General features: G+C 37.3%; 2 protein-coding genes across 3 annotated transcripts in view; one reads left to right on the top strand and one right to left on the bottom strand.

Annotated features, from left to right (window-relative positions):
* LOC111444690 (protein TIC 40, chloroplastic-like) overlaps positions 1 to 3319 on the top strand; it is an 8518-nt gene extending 5199 nt beyond the window's left edge. For both annotated transcript variants that reach the window (XM_023082690.1, XM_023082691.1), the window contains 5 exons: positions 439 to 484; positions 1621 to 1715; positions 2262 to 2365; positions 2432 to 2479; positions 3047 to 3319. In XM_023082690.1, the coding sequence (XP_022938458.1) occupies positions 439 to 484; positions 1621 to 1715; positions 2262 to 2365; positions 2432 to 2479; positions 3047 to 3106 (353 nt within the window). In that variant the 3' untranslated portion in view covers positions 3107 to 3319. The remainder of the gene's footprint in view (positions 1 to 438; positions 485 to 1620; positions 1716 to 2261; positions 2366 to 2431; positions 2480 to 3046) is intronic.
* A 910-nt stretch (positions 3320 to 4229) lies between these two features.
* LOC111444689 (auxin response factor 8-like) overlaps positions 4230 to 19721 on the bottom strand; it is a 17351-nt gene continuing 1859 nt past the window's right edge. Inside the window, exons 3-14 of the mRNA XM_023082689.1 lie at positions 19450 to 19548; positions 19234 to 19290; positions 18989 to 19144; positions 18823 to 18907; positions 13852 to 13942; positions 13600 to 13764; positions 13379 to 13501; positions 7003 to 7078; positions 6634 to 6781; positions 5287 to 6293; positions 5019 to 5209; positions 4230 to 4699 (exon numbers count right to left, since the gene is read on the bottom strand). Of these exons, the coding sequence (XP_022938457.1) occupies positions 4525 to 4699; positions 5019 to 5209; positions 5287 to 6293; positions 6634 to 6781; positions 7003 to 7078; positions 13379 to 13501; positions 13600 to 13764; positions 13852 to 13942; positions 18823 to 18907; positions 18989 to 19144; positions 19234 to 19290; positions 19450 to 19548 (2373 nt within the window). The 3' untranslated portion in view covers positions 4230 to 4524. The remainder of the gene's footprint in view (positions 4700 to 5018; positions 5210 to 5286; positions 6294 to 6633; positions 6782 to 7002; positions 7079 to 13378; positions 13502 to 13599; positions 13765 to 13851; positions 13943 to 18822; positions 18908 to 18988; positions 19145 to 19233; positions 19291 to 19449; positions 19549 to 19721) is intronic.

The raw sequence follows: 19721 nt of genomic DNA, 5'->3' as shown, positions 1-19721 counted from the left end.
GGGGGGTGTTTGGAAGAAAAAGAATGTGTGACCTAGTGGGTACTGTGAATGCAAGGAAGAAATTAACTTTACTTAGTGATTCTAGCAAGATGCAAGCTAGTTTTTCAACTCTATTTTAATCTTCTAGAATAAAAATTTGGTGGTCTTTTGGACAATACAGGATTAACTGTATTACCAACCCCAGCTTGGAAGTATAATTATTGTAGTACACATATTATAGCGATACTACTACTTAAATTCAGATGACGGATGTTTAAATTTGGAATTTCTAAACCTTTATTGTGATCTTCACAATCGAGATTAAATTTCTGGAGTTTCTGTGATTTTCTTTTGGGGCATACTTGGAGGATTGGCAACTTAGTTTTAAATTTTACTTGACCAGTTCTATATTCTAATCTTCTACATGGTATCACTTATTGATGGAAATATTTTGAATAGGGATGATGCAAAATCCATTATATCGTCAACAATTAGAAGAAATGCTGTAAGTTCTGTTTATTTATTCTTTTTTTTTTCTTTAAAGAAATAATTATTCAATTCTGTCCAAAGGCTTCTTATCTATCATGTCATAACATTCATGTCAAAAAAAATTACTGATCAATCTCTTATTTTTTTTGTGCTTTTGCTTTCTTTGCTTTCTTGTGTTTGCTCCTAAAATCTTACAGTGACTTGTGACAGCGTTGTTTTCATACTTTCTAAACTATACAGTCTTACATTTGATTTTATTGAACATTTTTTTAAGTTATCAAACTGCAGAACATGCTTGGTGATGTTGGAATCGAATGTTTATCCCATTAAGCGTTATTATTTAAATGCATAATGCAAGTGGCTAAGATCCTATTTTCCATATTAGGTTGGAATTTGAAGAGTGAGTTTGTCATGGTTTACTGAACTGTGAAAATGCGTTTTTAAGTCAATTGTACAATGTTTGAGCCACTTTTGTGAGTTGCTCCGTGTCTCTATTATCTTTTGAGTAAGAAATCGCATTTTGTGGTTTCCACTTCATTGTCCTTAGATACCTCTTTGTTTTCTTGGGCTTCCGACGACCTCTTTTTGATAGACAGGCGTTAGAGATGACAATTTTTCTTTCTTTCGTTCCTTTTTTCTTTTTTTTGTGTGATCTGATCACGTGTACCAAGAGAGAAGGGACTCTAGATTTTGGACCTCTCGACTCTTTCATGGGCTTTTCTTTTCGTTCTTTTTTCCTGTGTTGTATGTTCCTTCCCTATGCCAAGCCAACTCCATTCTTTCATCCCTCCGGGAGGTTAAAATCCCTAGGAAGGTTAATTTTAGTGTGGCTGGTTTTGTAGGGGAATGCCAATACTGTATACCATATTCAAAGACACTTTTCCTTTGTGTTGCTCCTGCAATGGTGCATCCTTCGTTGGCAGAGTTGGGGACCCGTCCCAAATGGGGTGGAGAATCCCCGTTTAAATGTGGAATGAGGATGGAGTGAGGAGAAATTTTTCTCTGTTGGCTAAACGGGGCGAGGGACGGAGATTATTTATTTGTGTGGAATACTTGGTTCCATTGGACTAGAGTCATAATATGTTTGAAGTATGTGACACAACGCTGTCTTCTAACATGATTTTTTTCCCCTGCTTTAATCATTATTCACAGTAACAATATGAGTGGAAGCCCTCAATGGGACGATCGCCTCATGGATTCTTTGAAAAACTTTGATCTTAGCAGCCCCGAAGTTAAGCAGCAATTTGGTCAGTCAAGTCGATCTCTTTGATTTTGTACATTTTGTCAACGGTTATATCTTGGGAGTTAAATGGCTTGATCACTACTCTCTAGTTGGATTTGCTCTATATATTTCATATATGTTTGAAATGTTGATACTATTTTTTATTTTCTATGACTGTTGCAATCATATATTCCCACTCTTAAAAATTATGGACCCAACATTTTGTTGTTTTTCTTTTTTGTCAAAATAATTTATAAGCTCAGAAGTCCGTAAAATTGGCTTCAGTTTTGGTTTTCTGATGCCGATGTCATTTTCTCTTTTCGCTGAAATTGATTTAAATATATTCTTTGAAATTTAGTTTAGATAAGATTCATGAATGCTTCATTTAGTATATCTACATGTTTAGGTGAGTTACTTGATTCCTGTTTAGAAATGAAATTTTGAAACAAATTTTATGTTTTTAAACTGTTTTTCTATATGGAAAACTTATTTGGCAGAAAACTCCCCTCACCTCCCACACGCACAATAATAATAATAATACTGGCTTTCTTTATTTCTGGAAACTTGACAGATCAAATTGGGATGACACCTGAAGAAGTTATTTCAAAAATGATGGCCAATCCTGAAATCGCAATGGCATTCCAAAATCCAAGAGTTCAAGCAGCCATCATGGATGTATGTTCTACTTAAGGTTTATTAGTTTTTGGTTCAAACATAACATTCCTATTTTTCTTTTTGCAGTGTTCACAAAATCCACTGAGCATAGCGAAGTATCAAAATGACAAAGAGGTACGTTAAATTGATATTGCATGATATTGCATATTGTTAGTATATATTTTTAGTTAGCACGTTCATTCTCAGCTTCACGTCACGCCTTTCTAGTTTTGTTCACATCAATTCTATTTAGCAATGATGGAACAGTCAATTTCTGTTGTGGTATATGGTCTGTAGATTTGTCGTTTAGCTGGATGATGTTGTTCGTCTTATTCAATTCATGCTGACGAAAGTTTTGTCAGTTAAAAAGAAAATAAAAACAGTATTTTTCATTTCTTTTTGTTGCCAACTTGAGCATTAATCAACTGATTAAGACATGTATCTCTTGACTAAGAGGTCGGAGATTCGAATTCCCTGCGCTCATGTTGAAGCCTTGAAACAAAAAAAAACTAGCAATAAATTGTTTCATTTGTCTTTGTTAAATGCTTGATGTAATATTTTTGGACTTATATTTCTCCTCCTGCAATGAGTATTGATTTCCGCTGCCTTATTTCCTTTGAAAGTAACAGTACGATATCACTCACTCAAGCTCATTTCTTTCACTCTTTCCTTTTTTTTTTTTTTTCCTTATTGTCCTTTTAGGTTATGGACGTCTTCAATAAGATATCAGAACTGTTCCCCGGGGTTTCTGGAGCACCATGATAGTTGTAGCCTATTTTAATTATTGATTAGTATATGACAAAACGTGACTCGAATATGGAAGATTGAGAGGATGCTTCCCGTCCCATTGCAAAATAAGTTGGGGAAGTCATCTTCCTTTTTGAAATGAAGTTAGCTGAGTAAGGTCTCACCTGCTTCAATTACAAGAAATATATTGGAATTTCTGGGTGAGTTAATTCTTTTTTCCTTTCTTAACTATGTTTTCTGTGTATTATTACTATCTGGAGATCATGAATTTTATCAACTTCATAGGTACCTCCTTTTCACAGTGGTTAGATTGTAAGATTCTTTTAAGTTCCTTGATATATTAAGCGAGGCAATGTAATTTATAAGTAATTTTGGCGTATTCCTATTTGACTCAATTGAATGACATCATTGGAAGGATTGCTGAGTGATGTATATTTTGACTTACCCTTTCTTCCTGATTGATGGGATCATCAACTGGCAAATATGAGCTGTGCTAGTATGTTGGAGCCCTTCAACGGATCAGGATGAATTTTGTCATTTTGACATGTTTACTTTTAGAATGAAGATTAATAATGGGTAGACGGGTAGAAAGACTTTAGAGCACGAGAGAGCTCTCGCTTACCTGCTTAACCGTGCCACAACTCCATATAGGCTTGAATTTGGTGCTCTTGTAAGGCTTCTATAACAGTTTCTAGGATACTCTTCCTAGGTCTTGCTGTAAATTCTACCAATGTGTGCTCTTTTTCTTGTTCCTAGGTCTTTAGTTTGAAGAATTTGCCATTTTTCTGACAACAATTAGACGATGGCATGAAAGCCTTCAACTTCAACCCTAGTATCTATATATATGCTTTCGCTATTTCTAAAATTCCTCTAATATTTTGAAAATAAGAAATGGGCGGCGGTAATCCTTTGCTTTAAAATCATTGGAGACTCGAGTCGAGATCAAAATATAATACTTTAACCAATTGAATAAGATTCAGCTAGGCATGCTTACCTCCCCTAATACATCATAAACTCGAATTTCTACCTTCGTAAATATATACTAACAATCAATCACCCATTACAAAATGTGAATCAATAATGGAAAAACTGAACACAATTTTTAAGGAACAAACAAAAATCAAGAACACTAGGTTTATAATGCCACTTTTTGGTGGTTGCTCCAAATGAAGTGAATAATCCGAATTCATAACCATAATGTGCGTATGCTAGAAACGTTCAACGTTTTATATTTCTTATCTAAGTAAACGACGTACATGTATTTTTACCACATAATCTTTGAAAATGAGAGTATATGTAAGCAAAAGGAATTATGAATACAGAAGAGTTTACACACTTATCTAATGTGGGGGCATTCCAACTGCTGCATATTTAGTTTAGTTGCAAGTTCTAAGGTAAACGTCTCCCGAACCTCGTATAATTCCCTTACAACTTCAATATTCTAGCGAACCGACAGACGGAAGCCCTGAAACATTTTCAGCTTCATTGCCACCACTGGTAAGTCGCTGACCACCGACGGGGTTGAAGGACTCAATTGCCTGAACCCCTAGTTTCTGAAAGTCCTGGGGAGAGAGTATCTTGATATACCAGACATTATTCACAAATGCCCTGCAACATATTCGACGTAAGCGTCTGCTAAAGTATTTTCAAACTATATAAGAACATTACATGCAAAATTAGCAGACGGTAGATGAATGAACATGCACATAGGCAACAGATTCCAGGAGCACTCAGGGCAAAAAGATTCAATTCGGAATATAAACTAAACAAAAATCTTCGTCTCAGGAGTCGATACCAGTCGAGAAAGCCATGTGCTTTTTGGTCTCTATCATAGAAAAGCTTTAGAGAGAAATTTGGGGGAAAAGGGGAAGCATGGAAGGTCTTGAACTCGAGATATTAAAAAGGAAAGTAAACGTCGAGAACTTACTCCCAAGGGTCATCTCCAAGGAGAAGTACGTCATTCTCCCTGTCGACAAATACAAGCTGCCAGCCTGATCTATGAGGGTCTACCAACTGTCCCTCGATCCCAAACATCTGAGCCAGCTCCTCTCGCAGCTCCTGATAGCTGCTGAACCGGGAGATGTCTAGTGAACGCCCAACAGATCCGGATTTGTAAACCTAAAAGAAAAACGAGTTATAAGCCAGCATACAACTTATATAAACATCATTTACCTCAAGTGTTTCCAGGTTCAGACCTTCACAAATGTCCGAGTTGGATTCAATGGATCAACTTGCCCCGAGCTGTGCAACAACTCAGAAGAGTCTTGGACACAACTGTACATAGAATTCTGAAATCCAGAATCTCCCATTGGCATTGAGGATGAATCAGGACCAATTGATGGAGAAGCATAAGTGGGCACATTAGAGGGAAGTAGAAGTCCAGATGAATCAATATTTACACCAAAAAGTGTACGACTTGGAGAATCTGAATTACAATTTCCCAGCTCCAAAATCGAGTCTCTACCAGAAAATGGTGGAGGAAATGTCATCGAGTTCGAGTGAGCATCAACCTGTGGATGAGCATTCTTAGAAACAGGAGATTGTTGAGGTAACTGCTCGGTTAGGATCGACTGCCCACTTCTATAGATATTGGAAAGATTTCCCGTCCCTTCAGCACACGATGAAGCAAGTATATTTCTTCTAGAGATCATGGATTCGGAGTAATTTGTGTTCGAATCCATAAGCTCTGTCCTGGGAAATGGGGGTGATGGCACATTTGAATTTTCACCCTGATGAAATTGATTGCTTTGAACCTGAAGGGTTTCATGATAAGTACGCTGCTGCTGGTTTGGAATATCCTCTGATTGATTTTGTGGAGTTTGCTGGAGAATGTGTTGGGGTATATTCTCTGCCATAACTTGGCTTGGTGTCTTAAGGATGTTCTGAGGCATAGATTGTTGAACCAATTGCTGTTGCTGCTGCAACAGAGAGTTATGGAAGCCTGCCTGTTGAATATATTGGAAAGGTTGTTGAAGATGCATAATTTGCTGTCTCAGCATATCAACGCCTCCAAGGTTCGGCATTCCAGCAGCTAACATGGCTTGATACTGCTGATTATGATCATTTCCGAACATGGGAGAATCGAGTCTCTGCTGCAACCACGGCAGTGAGCCCATGGATTGCAAATTCAGTGAGTGTAGACCTTGATCCCCGACTCCTCCCCGAAGCCACATTAAGCCATTAGAAGCATCATCTCTGTTATCTGTAAAACCATTACAAAAACGTTCAGAGTACTAGAAGCATAGGTAATAGCATCAAACGTTCAGGGTAATGGAATTTTTTTTAGAACGGCGAACGATATAATCCAAAATGAATGTGAGACCCCAACCACGCGAACTACCTTCCTTAATCCTCAAAACTCTACATACACTCCAACCAGTAAACCAAAATCAGTTCATCTGATTCCCAAAAACGAAATAACTTTAATCCATTTGAACTTTCCATCTAAAGAATATGCATTAAAAAGCATCATAAACTTCAGAAAATAGTTCAGACACCTAATGCATCGGGCAGAATGAATTAATTCGATAGAAAACAAGTACCATGAACAGAGGAGACTCCAGGATGCCATGGACGTTTCAACCGAAGTGGAAAAAGAGACGGATACATAGGAAACGTAGTTAAAGGCTCAATTTCCCACAACGATACCCTTGGCTGTCTCTCCCCAGCTGCTGACTCGTCCCACCCTACCTGCAAACAAAAGAAGGTATGGCCAATAGACAATTATTAGCCCACATTTAAACAACCAAACGATGAAGATTATAGACTCTACATTGAGAAACCACAAAAGGACACAGGTTAACAAATCAGCAGTACAGTAGAGAAAGCCATTCATACTGTAGCCCAAAATCTAAACATGCGCTACTACATAAAGTAAAGAGAAATAACGACGTCGTAAATTGCTGCAACACCTTGACAGAACGCCAATGAGAATTCGGCCAACGAACAGGGTCAAGATCACTTATTCCAGTTATAGTACCCATGTACCTGACAATTCAACTATCCACATGTTAGCATGCAGAACATGCAAATTGCGGTAAGATATCCATAATAAAAGACATACTTCTTAACCTCACGGGTAGATCAACTAATATTCAAGGAAAAATTCTAGACATCATGGAAACTTAAAGAAATTTTAATCACAACTCATCGGAGTTCATCAATATCTCGAGACAAAATATGTGCATTATTACAAGAATAGATAGTAATGGCTACTGATAGACGAACAAAAATTTGCTTAATTCACAAGTAACAGTTGACTAAATACAGCTTTCTTTAAATTTTTTTCCCTTTATTATTATTATTATTTGTGATAAGAAATTGAGAACAATTAATTAAGGGCTCGTTTGATACGTTCGCGTTTTCTATTTCTGATTTCTTTAACAAACATACAAATCATCTCATTTCTCGTTTCTAAATTTTTAAAAACAATTTGGAGCAAATTTAGCGAACCATAGTTTGGCTTTCTTTTTCAGTTTTCATGTGCCCCTCTTTCTTTCTTTCTTTCTTTCTTTCTTTCTTTCTTTCTCTCTGACTATTGTAAGCCAATGTCACTAAAAATTGGCTAGAGTAGGAGGTGATATTGTAGATCAAATTTGAATAACATTTGAAGGATAAAACAAAACATTGACCAAAATAGAATGAATTAGTTCAGCAAATGATCAAGGAAACAAACTATTAAAATCACTTGATATTGCAAAAATATTGCCAAATATCCAGGTTATCTCCAATTTTGCCAATTTTCTGGAAAAACAATCTTCCTCGCTATCATTGTCAAGGGTTTAACTGTTCAAATTTATTGGTCGATGTCAATCATATTTCATCCCTGCTCCTAGAAAGAACTTGTGAGACATCCAATCGTGAACACTTAGAAAGAACTTGTGAGAGCTCCAATTGTGAACACTTGCACTGGGAAGGGTAAGAAATATAATTTGTGGTTAGGCAGACCATGCGTGTATGAATGGTGCATGGATGTACCACATGAGAGTGGAGGATTTTTGTAGCAGTTTGAGTAGCCATTTGATGGAGTAGAATACTTTGGGGACTTTCGTCTAGAGGAGACATTCAACTCACTTGAATAGCCCATGTTTGTTTTGTGTTTCTATTTTGTTTGTGATTGGTTGAATAATCCACTGTATATTGAAGAACTATCAACAGAATCAGCGTTCGGTTTTAAATTATTCCTCTATTTGTATGCAATTTCATAATCTAGATAGTACCCAACATATTAGTATTCGATCCAAGTTCATCGGAAGAGAACGCAGAGATTGGCGCAAGAACAACTTAAGGAGAGGATGGAAAGCACTAAGAAGTAAGAAGGAAGTTGTTGAGATCAAATAAGTACTACAAAGGTTGGGAAAGAATCAAGCGTGTGTGAAGGAAAATATGTGGGAGATGAAAAAAAAAACCATGGCTACCATGTTGCTTGAATTCTCCCATGGTAAATCTCAAATATCGTCAACCGTAACAAGAAGTTCTTTGGAGAAACAAGTTCATCCGAAGAGAACACGGAGATTGGCGCAAAAACAACTAAAGGAGAGGATGGAAAGCACTAAGAAGGAAGTTGTTGAGATCAAATAAGTACTACAAAGGTTGGGAAAGAATCGGGCGTGTGTGGAGGAAAATATGTGGGAGATGAAAAAAAAAAACCATGGCTACAATGTTACCTGAATTCTCCCATGGTAAAGGTCAAATATCGTCAACCGTCACAAGAAGTTCTTTTGAGAAACAAGAGGCAAGCGAAAAACGAGAAGAGCAAGAGGCTTGATCGAAAAAAAGAAGGTGATCAAAGTTTAAAAAAAAAACTAGAGACATCAATCTTATCTAGCGAGAATCTAGATTTATGTTTGTTCATGATAGAGAGGAATTTTTAGATTCATTAGTAGTCAGAAATCGACGGTTTTGGTTGTGAGTTTAGAGCAGGGTGTCATGATTGTAGCGTTGGGAAACAAAGGTAAGAATTCACGTCATGGGATGATTTGAGGACCAAGCTTCTAGCAAGGTTTAGATCGTGAAATGAAGGCCATTTATGCGGCCAAGTTTTGGCCTTGAAAACAAAAGGGCAATTTATACAAAAGGAAACAATGGCCCAATGGCTGACTTTAGGGAGATGTCCAAGACGTAATCAACACCATTGTTGAAGTTCCTTGAAGATGTTTTTGGAGAACACTATCCTAATCGCACTTCATACAACCATTAGGGCTATTGTTATCATTACGAAACCGATTCCGCAAAAAAGTACTATGAAGTGAAATTAGACTTAGAGTCGAAGGCAACAAGGCCAGGCATTGCTTCAGACAAATCGGTCCAGCTAAGCCCAGAAAAAATTGTAAATTCCAATGCCATCAAGCCCACAAATCGCAATTCCAGCTTAATACCGATCCAATCAGTTACCCTACCCTAATAAGGGGAATACCAATCCAAGAGGGTATCAGAAGTTGAGTTTCAATGAACAGAGAAAAAGGGCTCTGCTTTAGGTGCAACAAGACGCATACGATAGGGCACAATTTCAAAACTCATCAATCTTACATTAGGTTTTCAAAAAACATGAATCTGATAAGCATATGATAGGGCACAGTGTTGCTAGTGAAAGCCTTGAAGAGAATGAAGTCGTCCAAGAGGAATCAGCAAAAGAACCACATGAGGCACAAAATCTGGAGGTAGGGATATGGTGGAATTGGACCTGAAATCTGATATTGGGTTTTGGCTCCGGGAACAATAAAGGTCAAAGGGTTGATAGGTGAAAAGAGGCAATGGTTTTAATCAATTGGGGAGTCACCCATAGAAATTCATCTCATAACTGGGGGATGAATTGATGTGACCTCTTACAACATTGTCAAATTACGAGGTGGTAATGGGAATGGGATTTGCGATGCTAGGCAAGGTAGTTTGTAAGTCTGTCATGGTAAGGACTACCCGAGTTGACAGTTCAAGAGAATTTCTTACCTAGGTTGGAATTGGAGAAGAATAAGGTCACCATGAAGGGTTTCCCATTATTAACAAAGGCTTTTCTCTCAAAAGATTCCCACTCAAACACGGACAGATCTAGATCAAGGGTCTAAACCTCAAGGAAAAGGCAATGGGGTTAACGTCAAATGAAATGCCTGCATAACTTAAGGAATTATAAGCACCTAAAAGAGATGGTGACCATCAAATTGTGTTGGAGGGCCAACAATCGGTTAATGTAGGACCTTACAAGAAGGCTCAATCCCATAAATCATAAATAGAGAGATTAATCATTGAAATGTTGGCTTTCGAGATAATCAGACCATGTAACAACTCTTTCTCAAGCCCAATACTCCTATTTAAGTAGAAAGATTGGGTTGGAAACTCAATGTGGATTACCATAGTTTAAAGGTGATTGTATCAAATAATTTTCCCACACCTTCCATTAAGGAATTACTAGATGAGCTCCACCTGTCAACTGTTTATTCCAAACTTGACTTGAAACCTAAGTACCATCCAATCAAAATGCATGGGTCTGATTCCCCATTTTTTAAAGCAAGAAAGACATTACGAGTTTTTAGTGAAGCCATTCAGACTATCCAATGCTCCAACCACTTTTCAATCGTCAATGAACCCCATGTGTTTCGTCCCTTATGGAAAATATTCATACTCGCTTTTTAATGATATTTTGATTGACAAACCCTGATCTTGCAACCTATGTGAAATATAAGACGGTCATCTTCAACATTAGTATGATCAAGTGGCGGATAAGATACGTAAAAGGCTTGCTTCTTGAAAGAGAGGTTTGTTCTTCAAAGATGATAGGATAACCCTCATTCGTTAAATTTTGAGTGGAATTCCCATTTACTTATTGTTCTCTCTATAAGGATCCTTCTCCAATGTGTAAGAATCTAGAGAAGATGAGGGATTCTTTGTGGAAAGGGGTTGATGGGGGGAAAGGTGCCCATTTGGTGAATTGTGAGCGGGTGGGAAAGCCAATGAGCATTAGAAGTAGGTAATTTAAAATCTCATAACAAAGCCCTCTTGACTTAATGGTCATGGCATTTTTCCCTTGAGTCCACTACCTTTTGGCATAGGATAATTGCAAGCAAATACGACTCTCATAATTTAGGTAGATGTCAAGTAGGGTCAAAGGCACCGAAAGAAACCTTGGTTCATTGTTCTGTGGGTGATGGGAATGCTATGATTTTTGGAAAGATAGGTAGATGGAGGATAGAACCATCTACGATACATTTCCTTGTTTATACCACTTGTGTTGTATGAAAAATTGTCAAGTGGTTGATGTTCAATCTAGGAGCTCTAACTCTCTTTCGCTTGGAGTCCGTCATAATTCATCTAATAAGTAAGCAACTGATCTTTGATTGGAGAGGCTGAGTTTAAGTTGTGAAGAAGGGACTTCGTCTCAAGAGTCTTGACCCGACTAAAGGCTTTTCATTTAGCTACTTTTATCGATACTTCTTGAACCTTTCTCCACCTAGTGAGTTTGTTCTCTCCACTATTTGGAATGTGAAAATCCTAAAAAAATGTTACGTTCTTCATCTCACAGGCTATCCTGGGAAGAGTCAATACTCCTGATAGGCTTTTGAGGAAGCTGTAGCTGTCTTCCTTGATTGGATCATTTCGTTGCATCCCTTTGTTGAAAAGTGGAGGAAGGCCTAGATCATGTCTTATGGAACTGCAAGTTTCCTTATTCCGTCTGCAATGACGTTTTTGTTGCGTTCGGTATCCAGTTTGCTAGACACAGAGATTATAGGGAGATGCTAGGAGTTTCTTAGTTACCCTCTTTTTTCATAATAAAGGGAGATTTCCTTGGCAACATGGGATATTTGCTAATTTATGGGGTCTTTGGGAGAAGAGAAACAAATAGAACCAATAGAGTGGGTCCTTATGATTTTTGGTCCTTCGCTAGATACTACGTTCCTTATAGGGCATCGGTGACAATCGTTATGTAATTAATACGTTAGGTCTCATTCTACTTGACTGGAGTCCCTTCCTTTAGAAGTTTTCCTTTTTTTTAGTGGGCTTCTTTCTTTTGGATGCTCTATATTCGTTCATTCTTTCACAACGAATTCTCCCAACAACTTTAAACCAACTTCTCAAAATGTATTCTTTTGTATGTACTGAAGATGAAGATGTGACCTTTGAGGTTATGAAACAAGCAATAGCTACTCTACCCTTGTTAGCACTTAATAATTTCAGCCTTCCTTTAGTAATTGAAACGAACGCTAAAAGAACGTGATTGGAAGCATTGTTGCCACAATGACACAAGCCAATAGGCTTCTTTAGTCAATCCTTATTTTCCGAGGCCAGAATTAAATCAGTCAACGAACGTGAACTTATGGCCATCATCCTAGCAAATCCAAGGTGGAGGCATTACTTGCTTGGTCAAAAGTTTAAGGTTCGAATTGATTAGAGATCTTTGTGTCATTTGCTCGAATAAAGAGGTATACCTTTAGAGTATCAAAATAGGTTGAAAAAATTAATCGATATGATTTTGGAATCGAGTACCCTGTCGGATTGTTGAATAAAACCCCAAATTATCACCGACAACCAAATTGAATGTACTATTTGTTTTTTGCGATCATCGAGGTCGACCCCAATTCGTGCTGAAGCAACTCCAAGACCAAATAGAGAGAGAACTCAAGAGTCAACATAACTACTCAATGCATTAGGTTTGGGATCGTGTTTCTCTTTTGGTTGTGAACAGAAGAACCACCGTTAGTGCAATGTTTGGTTTTCATTATTCCCGAGTTTGTGCGTTAGTATATGTTTTGCAGGTGAAATCTCGTTAGATACCTAACAAATTCTATTTGACACAAGTAAATTTCCTATCTCCATTGAAACAGAAAAATTATCTGCCATAAGTGGAAAAGTAACATTACAACTATCCAAGGAGACGAACAATCACTTACTCTTTACGAGCTAGAAAAATCGTGAATGCATTGCCAATAGAACCAACCAAACAACTTTATCATTTAAATGCAATAAACTCCCACAATTGGAATGCAAGAATACCTTTTCTTTTTCTTTTCTTTTCTTTTTCTATTTTTTTTTTTTTTCCTTTTTTTCTCTTTTTCGTATGAAGCTATTTCATTAAAAGTACGAATAATCGAAGGGAGGGAAAGACCGATAATCAAATAAAATTCAAAGAATTTGCATACAGCTTCAACATTCAAGGACTGACTGCCAATGCAAATGTTGAGAAGACTAGTGATATAGGTAGGAAGAACATGCCAATCAAAAGTGCAGAAGAGGGGGATATGCAAGAATTTTCTACAACAAACAGATGATAATGAATTATTTAGAGTTATCATATCATACCTTCGAACGCTTGACTCTTCAGTTTCAAAAAGCATCCGAAAACGCATTCCTACTGAAACACGGGTATGAAATACAGCTTTAACATACTTTGTCAGAGGGATGACAAACTCTGATGGGCTAGCCCTGGAATTAATTTTTGCAAAAGAAATTGTTTCAAAATGAGCCAAAGTAGACTATAAAACCAGCTATAACAGTAGCAAAAGGAAAGAATATTTTCGAACCTGGGGTTGTAGAACACTGTGAAACAGCTATTAGTTGCAGCAGCATGAGCTGCAGCAGCAAGGAGTCCAATGTGCATGCTATCACTTGATAAAACAGAAGAGGGCATCACAGTTTGTGGTCTTGTGGCACGACGTATACCCAAAAGAAGCTGATTTTTTTCATTCCTAGATAAGTGATTCAGGGAGCTCAATAATAAAACTCCGAAACGGAAGCCCTAGTGTGAGAACACATAAACAAATTGGAATAGTTACCATATAAAAAGTACAGAATCCCCAGCAACCAATCTTTTGGCACTAACAAACACACTCCAACCAGTTGTAAGAAGATGTCGTTTTGGCTGTCCTGTGGAAACAAAGAGAACAAGCCATGTTAGCTGCAGATGCAGTTTACGATTCCCAAATAGTTTTTTATATGGGAAACAGACTTTCAACAAGCGAGATGATGGTGCAAGGAAACGCACAGGAATACACCACATCATACAGAAAAGAAAAATTCAGAACACAGGAACCCCCCAAGCAACCTTTACAAAACCTATACAGGACAGGTAAAGGAGAAAATAAGAGGAATGAGAAAAATAAAGAAGGAATGAAAAAAAATAAGAAAATTTTGAGATGCAGCAACAGTAGATACGCAAAGTGAAATCGCTTAATCTCTATCCCATCAATGTTGTTAAAAAACCTTTTGATCTTTTCAAGTTCAAAAGCTCAAAAGTTTGATGGAGCTAGCACGTGACACCTTAGGAAAATGGACAATAAATCGAAGATCCACTCATCCACAGCTTATCTGCAAGAATGGATCATTGGAGTTGAATGAACAATGGAATATCTCCTACGAATGCCATTAGAGACAATCCGACCCATGGCCACTAATCCCACGAGCCATCTCCTAAGGATCGCTCAGATCTTAAAATCAAGGTTTTATAACTTCAAGGCCCCGTAGATGGGGGTTTAGAGAACCCACTTCACCAAGTGAGATACACCTCCTCTCTGTTTTCTTCTACCCCTTCCCATAAACAACTCTTGTCAACGTACCAATCCTCTAGCCAATAGCAGTTAGCAGCCTAGAACCAGACTAATAAATAGTAGAAGGTATATTTAATAATTTGATAATTAGTTGTGAGTGTTTGTATTAATAAAAAAACTTACTTTTCATTAACGAAAGAGTACAAGGAGGGAAAATAAGACATCCTCCCAACCTACAAAAACCAAACGAGGTTATATATATTATATTATCTAAAAATGGAAATATTAGTATAAGACGGCGGTGAGAAACAATGACTCGCATCCTCCGTGTCAGTCAACCACTTGTGATTCTACCCTTTCATTAGGGAACAAAGGAGTTGTTCTTCCATCACCAAAAAGTACTAATATTAATAATTTGATCCATCTAAAACCTAAACTTTGAAATTATCTTTTAGGAGGCATTTGCTATGGAGTTGGGGAAGCAGGCAGGGGGTTCCATGGTGCATCAGTAATTTACAATATTAATACCAAATAATTAATTTAGATTCAATAAAAAACCACGCTGTTAGAGAGAAAATGAAGGGAATACAAGCAGGCAATACCAAAAAAAGAACCAGCCTTCTCAAAAGGCAAGAACTTCAATGGATAAAGGATCCAACTTCTTAAAATGAAAAATAAATTTAATTTAATTTTTTATTTAATAAAATAACTTATTTAACAAAACATTATTTCAAAATTCTAATTTCACTCCGCATAATTAATAGAACTCTTGCTAGTAGTGGCTCGCTCTCTCTCTCTCTCGCACACTCTTCTCACCCATTCGCCCTCCACCTCATACCTGCAAATAGAGATGTTCATTTTTCTAGCAAGAACCCACTCCAAATCCACGATTAAGCAAGGAATGGAGGCGTGACGGGGAATTATTCCTCATAACCTAAAAGAGGATTAGGAATATGATCTTGCCTCCCATCCCTAGCCTTGTTGCCCACGTTCATATATAGATTTAGTTTATTTGGACTAAAATGAAATACTATTTGGTCTTTTCATTTGCAAGATGGAGAATTAAATGGTGGCAAGGTTGAGGACGAAGAAGCCATCCACATCCTTGCTCCTGCTCTACCCTTGAGTAACCCTAGCTACAAAGCCACATCCTCACCACCCGTTAATAACCAACTTGTTGTTTGGTTCAAAGGTTTAGTCGTAAACCATTGTTTAGCCACAATTGTAAACCATCGCTTGCCCACCATCAAACTGAAATCCTTCTCCCTTGTAGTAGACCTCAAATACTAGAAGAAGATATAGCAAAAGCTTCAAAAGGCAAACCTTTCTCCATTGGTGCGCACTGAAGCCCTATTGATGGATTATGAGATATTTCAAGCTTCTATTTGAATTTTCCCCCCAACCACAAATCTTTCAAAGAAAAGTGAATCGTTGATGAAACCAAGCATCAAAGAAGAAAATCTCAGTAATGTTTATTATGGAGATTAACCCTCAAGACTAAATGGACTGTTAACCAACCACCTACAACTAGGTAAACAACTAAATAAGTACCAACTAAAACAATTGGATTCAAATGAAAAGAACAAAATAGTTACATTATGCTACATAAATTTGTTTAATTTTTTTATTCGGTCCTATAGATTGCGAAACGTGCAAACAAATGGATACTCAAATTTGATTAAATTGTTTATCAAGTCCTATAGATTGAGAAACTCACAAACAAATACTCAACTAAGTTAGTTAGGTTGGACACTACAATTGAGGAAAAAAGAAGGCTGCTTCTCCGAGTATGGAAACAAAAACGAGGATGGAGATTTTTGAAGACCTTATGTCCATCGACAACTCAAAAAATTAAAGGGGCTATTAATCACAAAAGACTAACTTACAGAGATGTTCTTCTTAATACAAATATCATTAATGAAAATATAAAAGGCCACCCATCAGACCCATCTCATTTAATCCATTGCTCCCTCTCCCCCAAACACAAGCTCGGGCAGTACTTCCATAGGAACAAACTAAAAGACCCGCACCTTACTTCCCTTCAAATCAAAGCACATCATTGTCCTTCAAAAGAAAACCATCCACAACAGGTGGTATAGGATTTTGAGTGCTTCGCAAACCCACATATTACCTTATTTTAACTCGGCCCATTTCAACCCAACAAAGACATCTTTATAAGTGAAAAAACAAAATAGGCACATATCCTCTACCAGAGAGTGAGCACTTTCCATTTCCTTAATGAAACCTGGAAGCAAGGTTCTTTGGTGAATAAGTGACATCGTACAAGGGTAGATGAAGGAAAGAGGCCTTTCCTTGAATAAAAGAGACTTTCAAGAAAATCAATAATGCCTATGGAGGTTTAGGGGAAGTTGCAAAAATTAGCATTAAAGGAAAGGAAAGGAAAAATTATTGTTGATTCCAACAGCTGGCAACATTTTATGAGGAAAAAGTTTCCTTCATTCCATTGGTGAGATGAAATTATAAAAGTGGCAAAGGTGCTAAGAAGATTTGCAAAAGAATTGTGTGTTGTATGAGAAGTAATGCTATAGTCTTGAATATAGGGGAAGATATACACCAAATGAGAGAATGTAGGTAAGATTGAAAAATGGACTTGAAATTTGTATCTGTCCTCAAATATGCGACGATTTTGCTCACTCCAAGTTAACCAAAGGAAGGCTTTGTTGACAAAACCCCACAAGACCTCGTTTTCTTTGCTAAAGGATGACCCATGAAGAGAATCTCTAAAAGAGTGATTGGATCATTTGGAAATGCAAGTGCGTAATACAGGTTGAAAGCCTTCCAGAATTTTGCCCATAAAGAGGTGGTGATCATGTATTCAAACCTCTAAAATATCATTTCTCCTCAAGTAATATTGATTTCCACTTGTCGAGACTTCTACAAGTTCTCAAGCCCACAAGTGAAAGAGAGTGTTGAACTATTGAAATAACTAAAATTACTATAACCCATTAGTTTAAGCTTTTGGGTTTAGTGGTGATTTAACAGATACATTTATAACCTAACTCCCACCTAAAAAATTGAACTTTGGAATGGGTCCTTTCCATTGTGGCGAATAAAAATAATGTAGATGGTTGCCATTGGATGAAAGATGTCGTGTGAGGGATTTGGCTGTGTGGGAGCTTTTGGTATCAAGAGCCTATCTCCAATGGACTCGGAAATTTGGTCTTTGGGGAGGGAGAAGAAATGTGGGATAGATTGGTCCACTCATTCATTTCTTCTTCGGTAAGGCTTGGACGAAGGCCCAAATCCCAAGTGGTTGCCTCCTCTTTCCATATATCTGCAATAGAGTTGTCTTTGCATAAGGCTAGAGCGTGAGCCTTGGGCACGTGTTTTTTAGCACTAAACCAATCCAACGGTCATTCGAGAAGGATGTGGACTTCCCATTACCAATTAAACTCACAGTATTATCATAGACCATATCTCTCTACTCCATAATGTATCTTCAAGGCACCAAGATGCTTTAAGCTTACAGTTGCCTAGGAGATTACCAAGACGGAATGTGTCAGACATTGCTGCAATGAAACGTTTCCATAGGGCTATCCTTGCGTTGTAGAATATCCAAATCCACTTTGCAAGAAGACTCCTGTTCTTGGACTTAATATCAATCAAACCCAATCAACCTTCAATAACAAAGTTAGTCTACGTTCTTCACCATCTTCAAAACCCAATCAGAATTCAATTTAGAGGAAAGATTGCGACTACAAGAGTCTTGAGACAGGGAGACCCCTCTCTCTTTTCTTCTTTACTATCATAGGAGATACTCTTAGTCGCTCAGTTCATTATTGCCTTAAGAAAATTTTGAAGGGCTTTATGTTTGGTAGAAACAGGTCGAAGTCTCCATTCTTCAATAGATTGATGATACAATCATTTTTCGCCCTAATGAAACAGTTGTTCTTCAAAATTGATGGGACATCTTGAATTTATTTCTGGCTGGTATAGGGCTTTCTCTTAATTTATCAAAACCTACACTGAATGTATGTTCATACTCTAGTAAGAACTAACTCTCTTGGAAGTGTCGTATATTTAATGAACACGATATCACAATTACTTCGTAGCAAAAGAAAAATTATTATATTAATAATTTCCTTGACAGCTTCATTCCAAATGCCAACAAAATCAGAGTACTAAAAAACCATTAACAAAAAAAACTTCCGCACTTATTTCCAAAAGGAGACGTTCACCATTGACAAAGAAAACCTTCGCACTTATTTCCGCTAATGGACAGAACTTCACGGGACTTACCTCGAAAAATATGCCTAAACTTCCATTCGACATCATGAAGGTCCCTTGCAATCAGCTCTTGTGCTGGTGGCTGTTGTGAAAAATCCTGCAGGACCATAACAAAGAAAGATGTCAAAAGTCATCCATCAGATCCAACAGAATCATATAACAGAATATATGTATGTACCAGTGGAGGAAAAACTTTCTCAGCAGCACGACGAGGTACAGAGAAACCTCCATGGGTGCTTGTATCACTCGCTGTCAACGTCTTGCAAAAGTAATTTGTTGGCTGTCTACTCGGAATCCCCAATTCCATGGGTAGAAATGTATCCTTTTGCTCTTGCTGTACGTATGAAATAAATTGAGATAAGGTATATTAATAAACGTGGCAAGAATAACTGCACGAGAAACAGAGTCGTAGAGATATTTTACTGCAGTCAGCGGCTGTAATGTCATCTGGGCATACACTTCATCCGTTTCCACATCTGCCTGAAATGTCACACATACAAATCCTGCTTAAAAGCCCTCCTAGCTATATCAATTTCATTTCCACATTCATGGTTAACAGGAGATTAATGAAAGATTTACGCCATTAATCATGTAACGAAGCTAAACACACTTAAATTACATGAAACATAGAGAACCCACATGCATTGTAACATTGTGAAGTTGACATATCAACTGGGGAGGTAGGTTCGGGTAATTGGGTATGTGTCCATCAACTTCTTTGTTCGTCGTCGCAGCAACCTACAGACCAAACAAAACAACAGAAAAGTCCTATCAATTTCACAGGTTTATGCAATGAAAACTAATTTAATTAAAGAACTTCTCAACTTTTCTCCATGCAAATAAGAACTTAAAATGAAAAGGCTAGCCACAAAAAATGAAACAAAAAAAAAAAAAAAAAAAAAAAAAAAAAA

This window comes from Cucurbita moschata, unplaced genomic scaffold, assembly GCF_002738365.1.
Source record: "Cucurbita moschata cultivar Rifu unplaced genomic scaffold, Cmos_1.0 Cmo_Scf00007, whole genome shotgun sequence".
NCBI lineage: Eukaryota > Viridiplantae > Streptophyta > Magnoliopsida > Cucurbitales > Cucurbitaceae > Cucurbita > Cucurbita moschata.
This window is presented reverse-complemented; position numbering and strand designations above follow the sequence as displayed.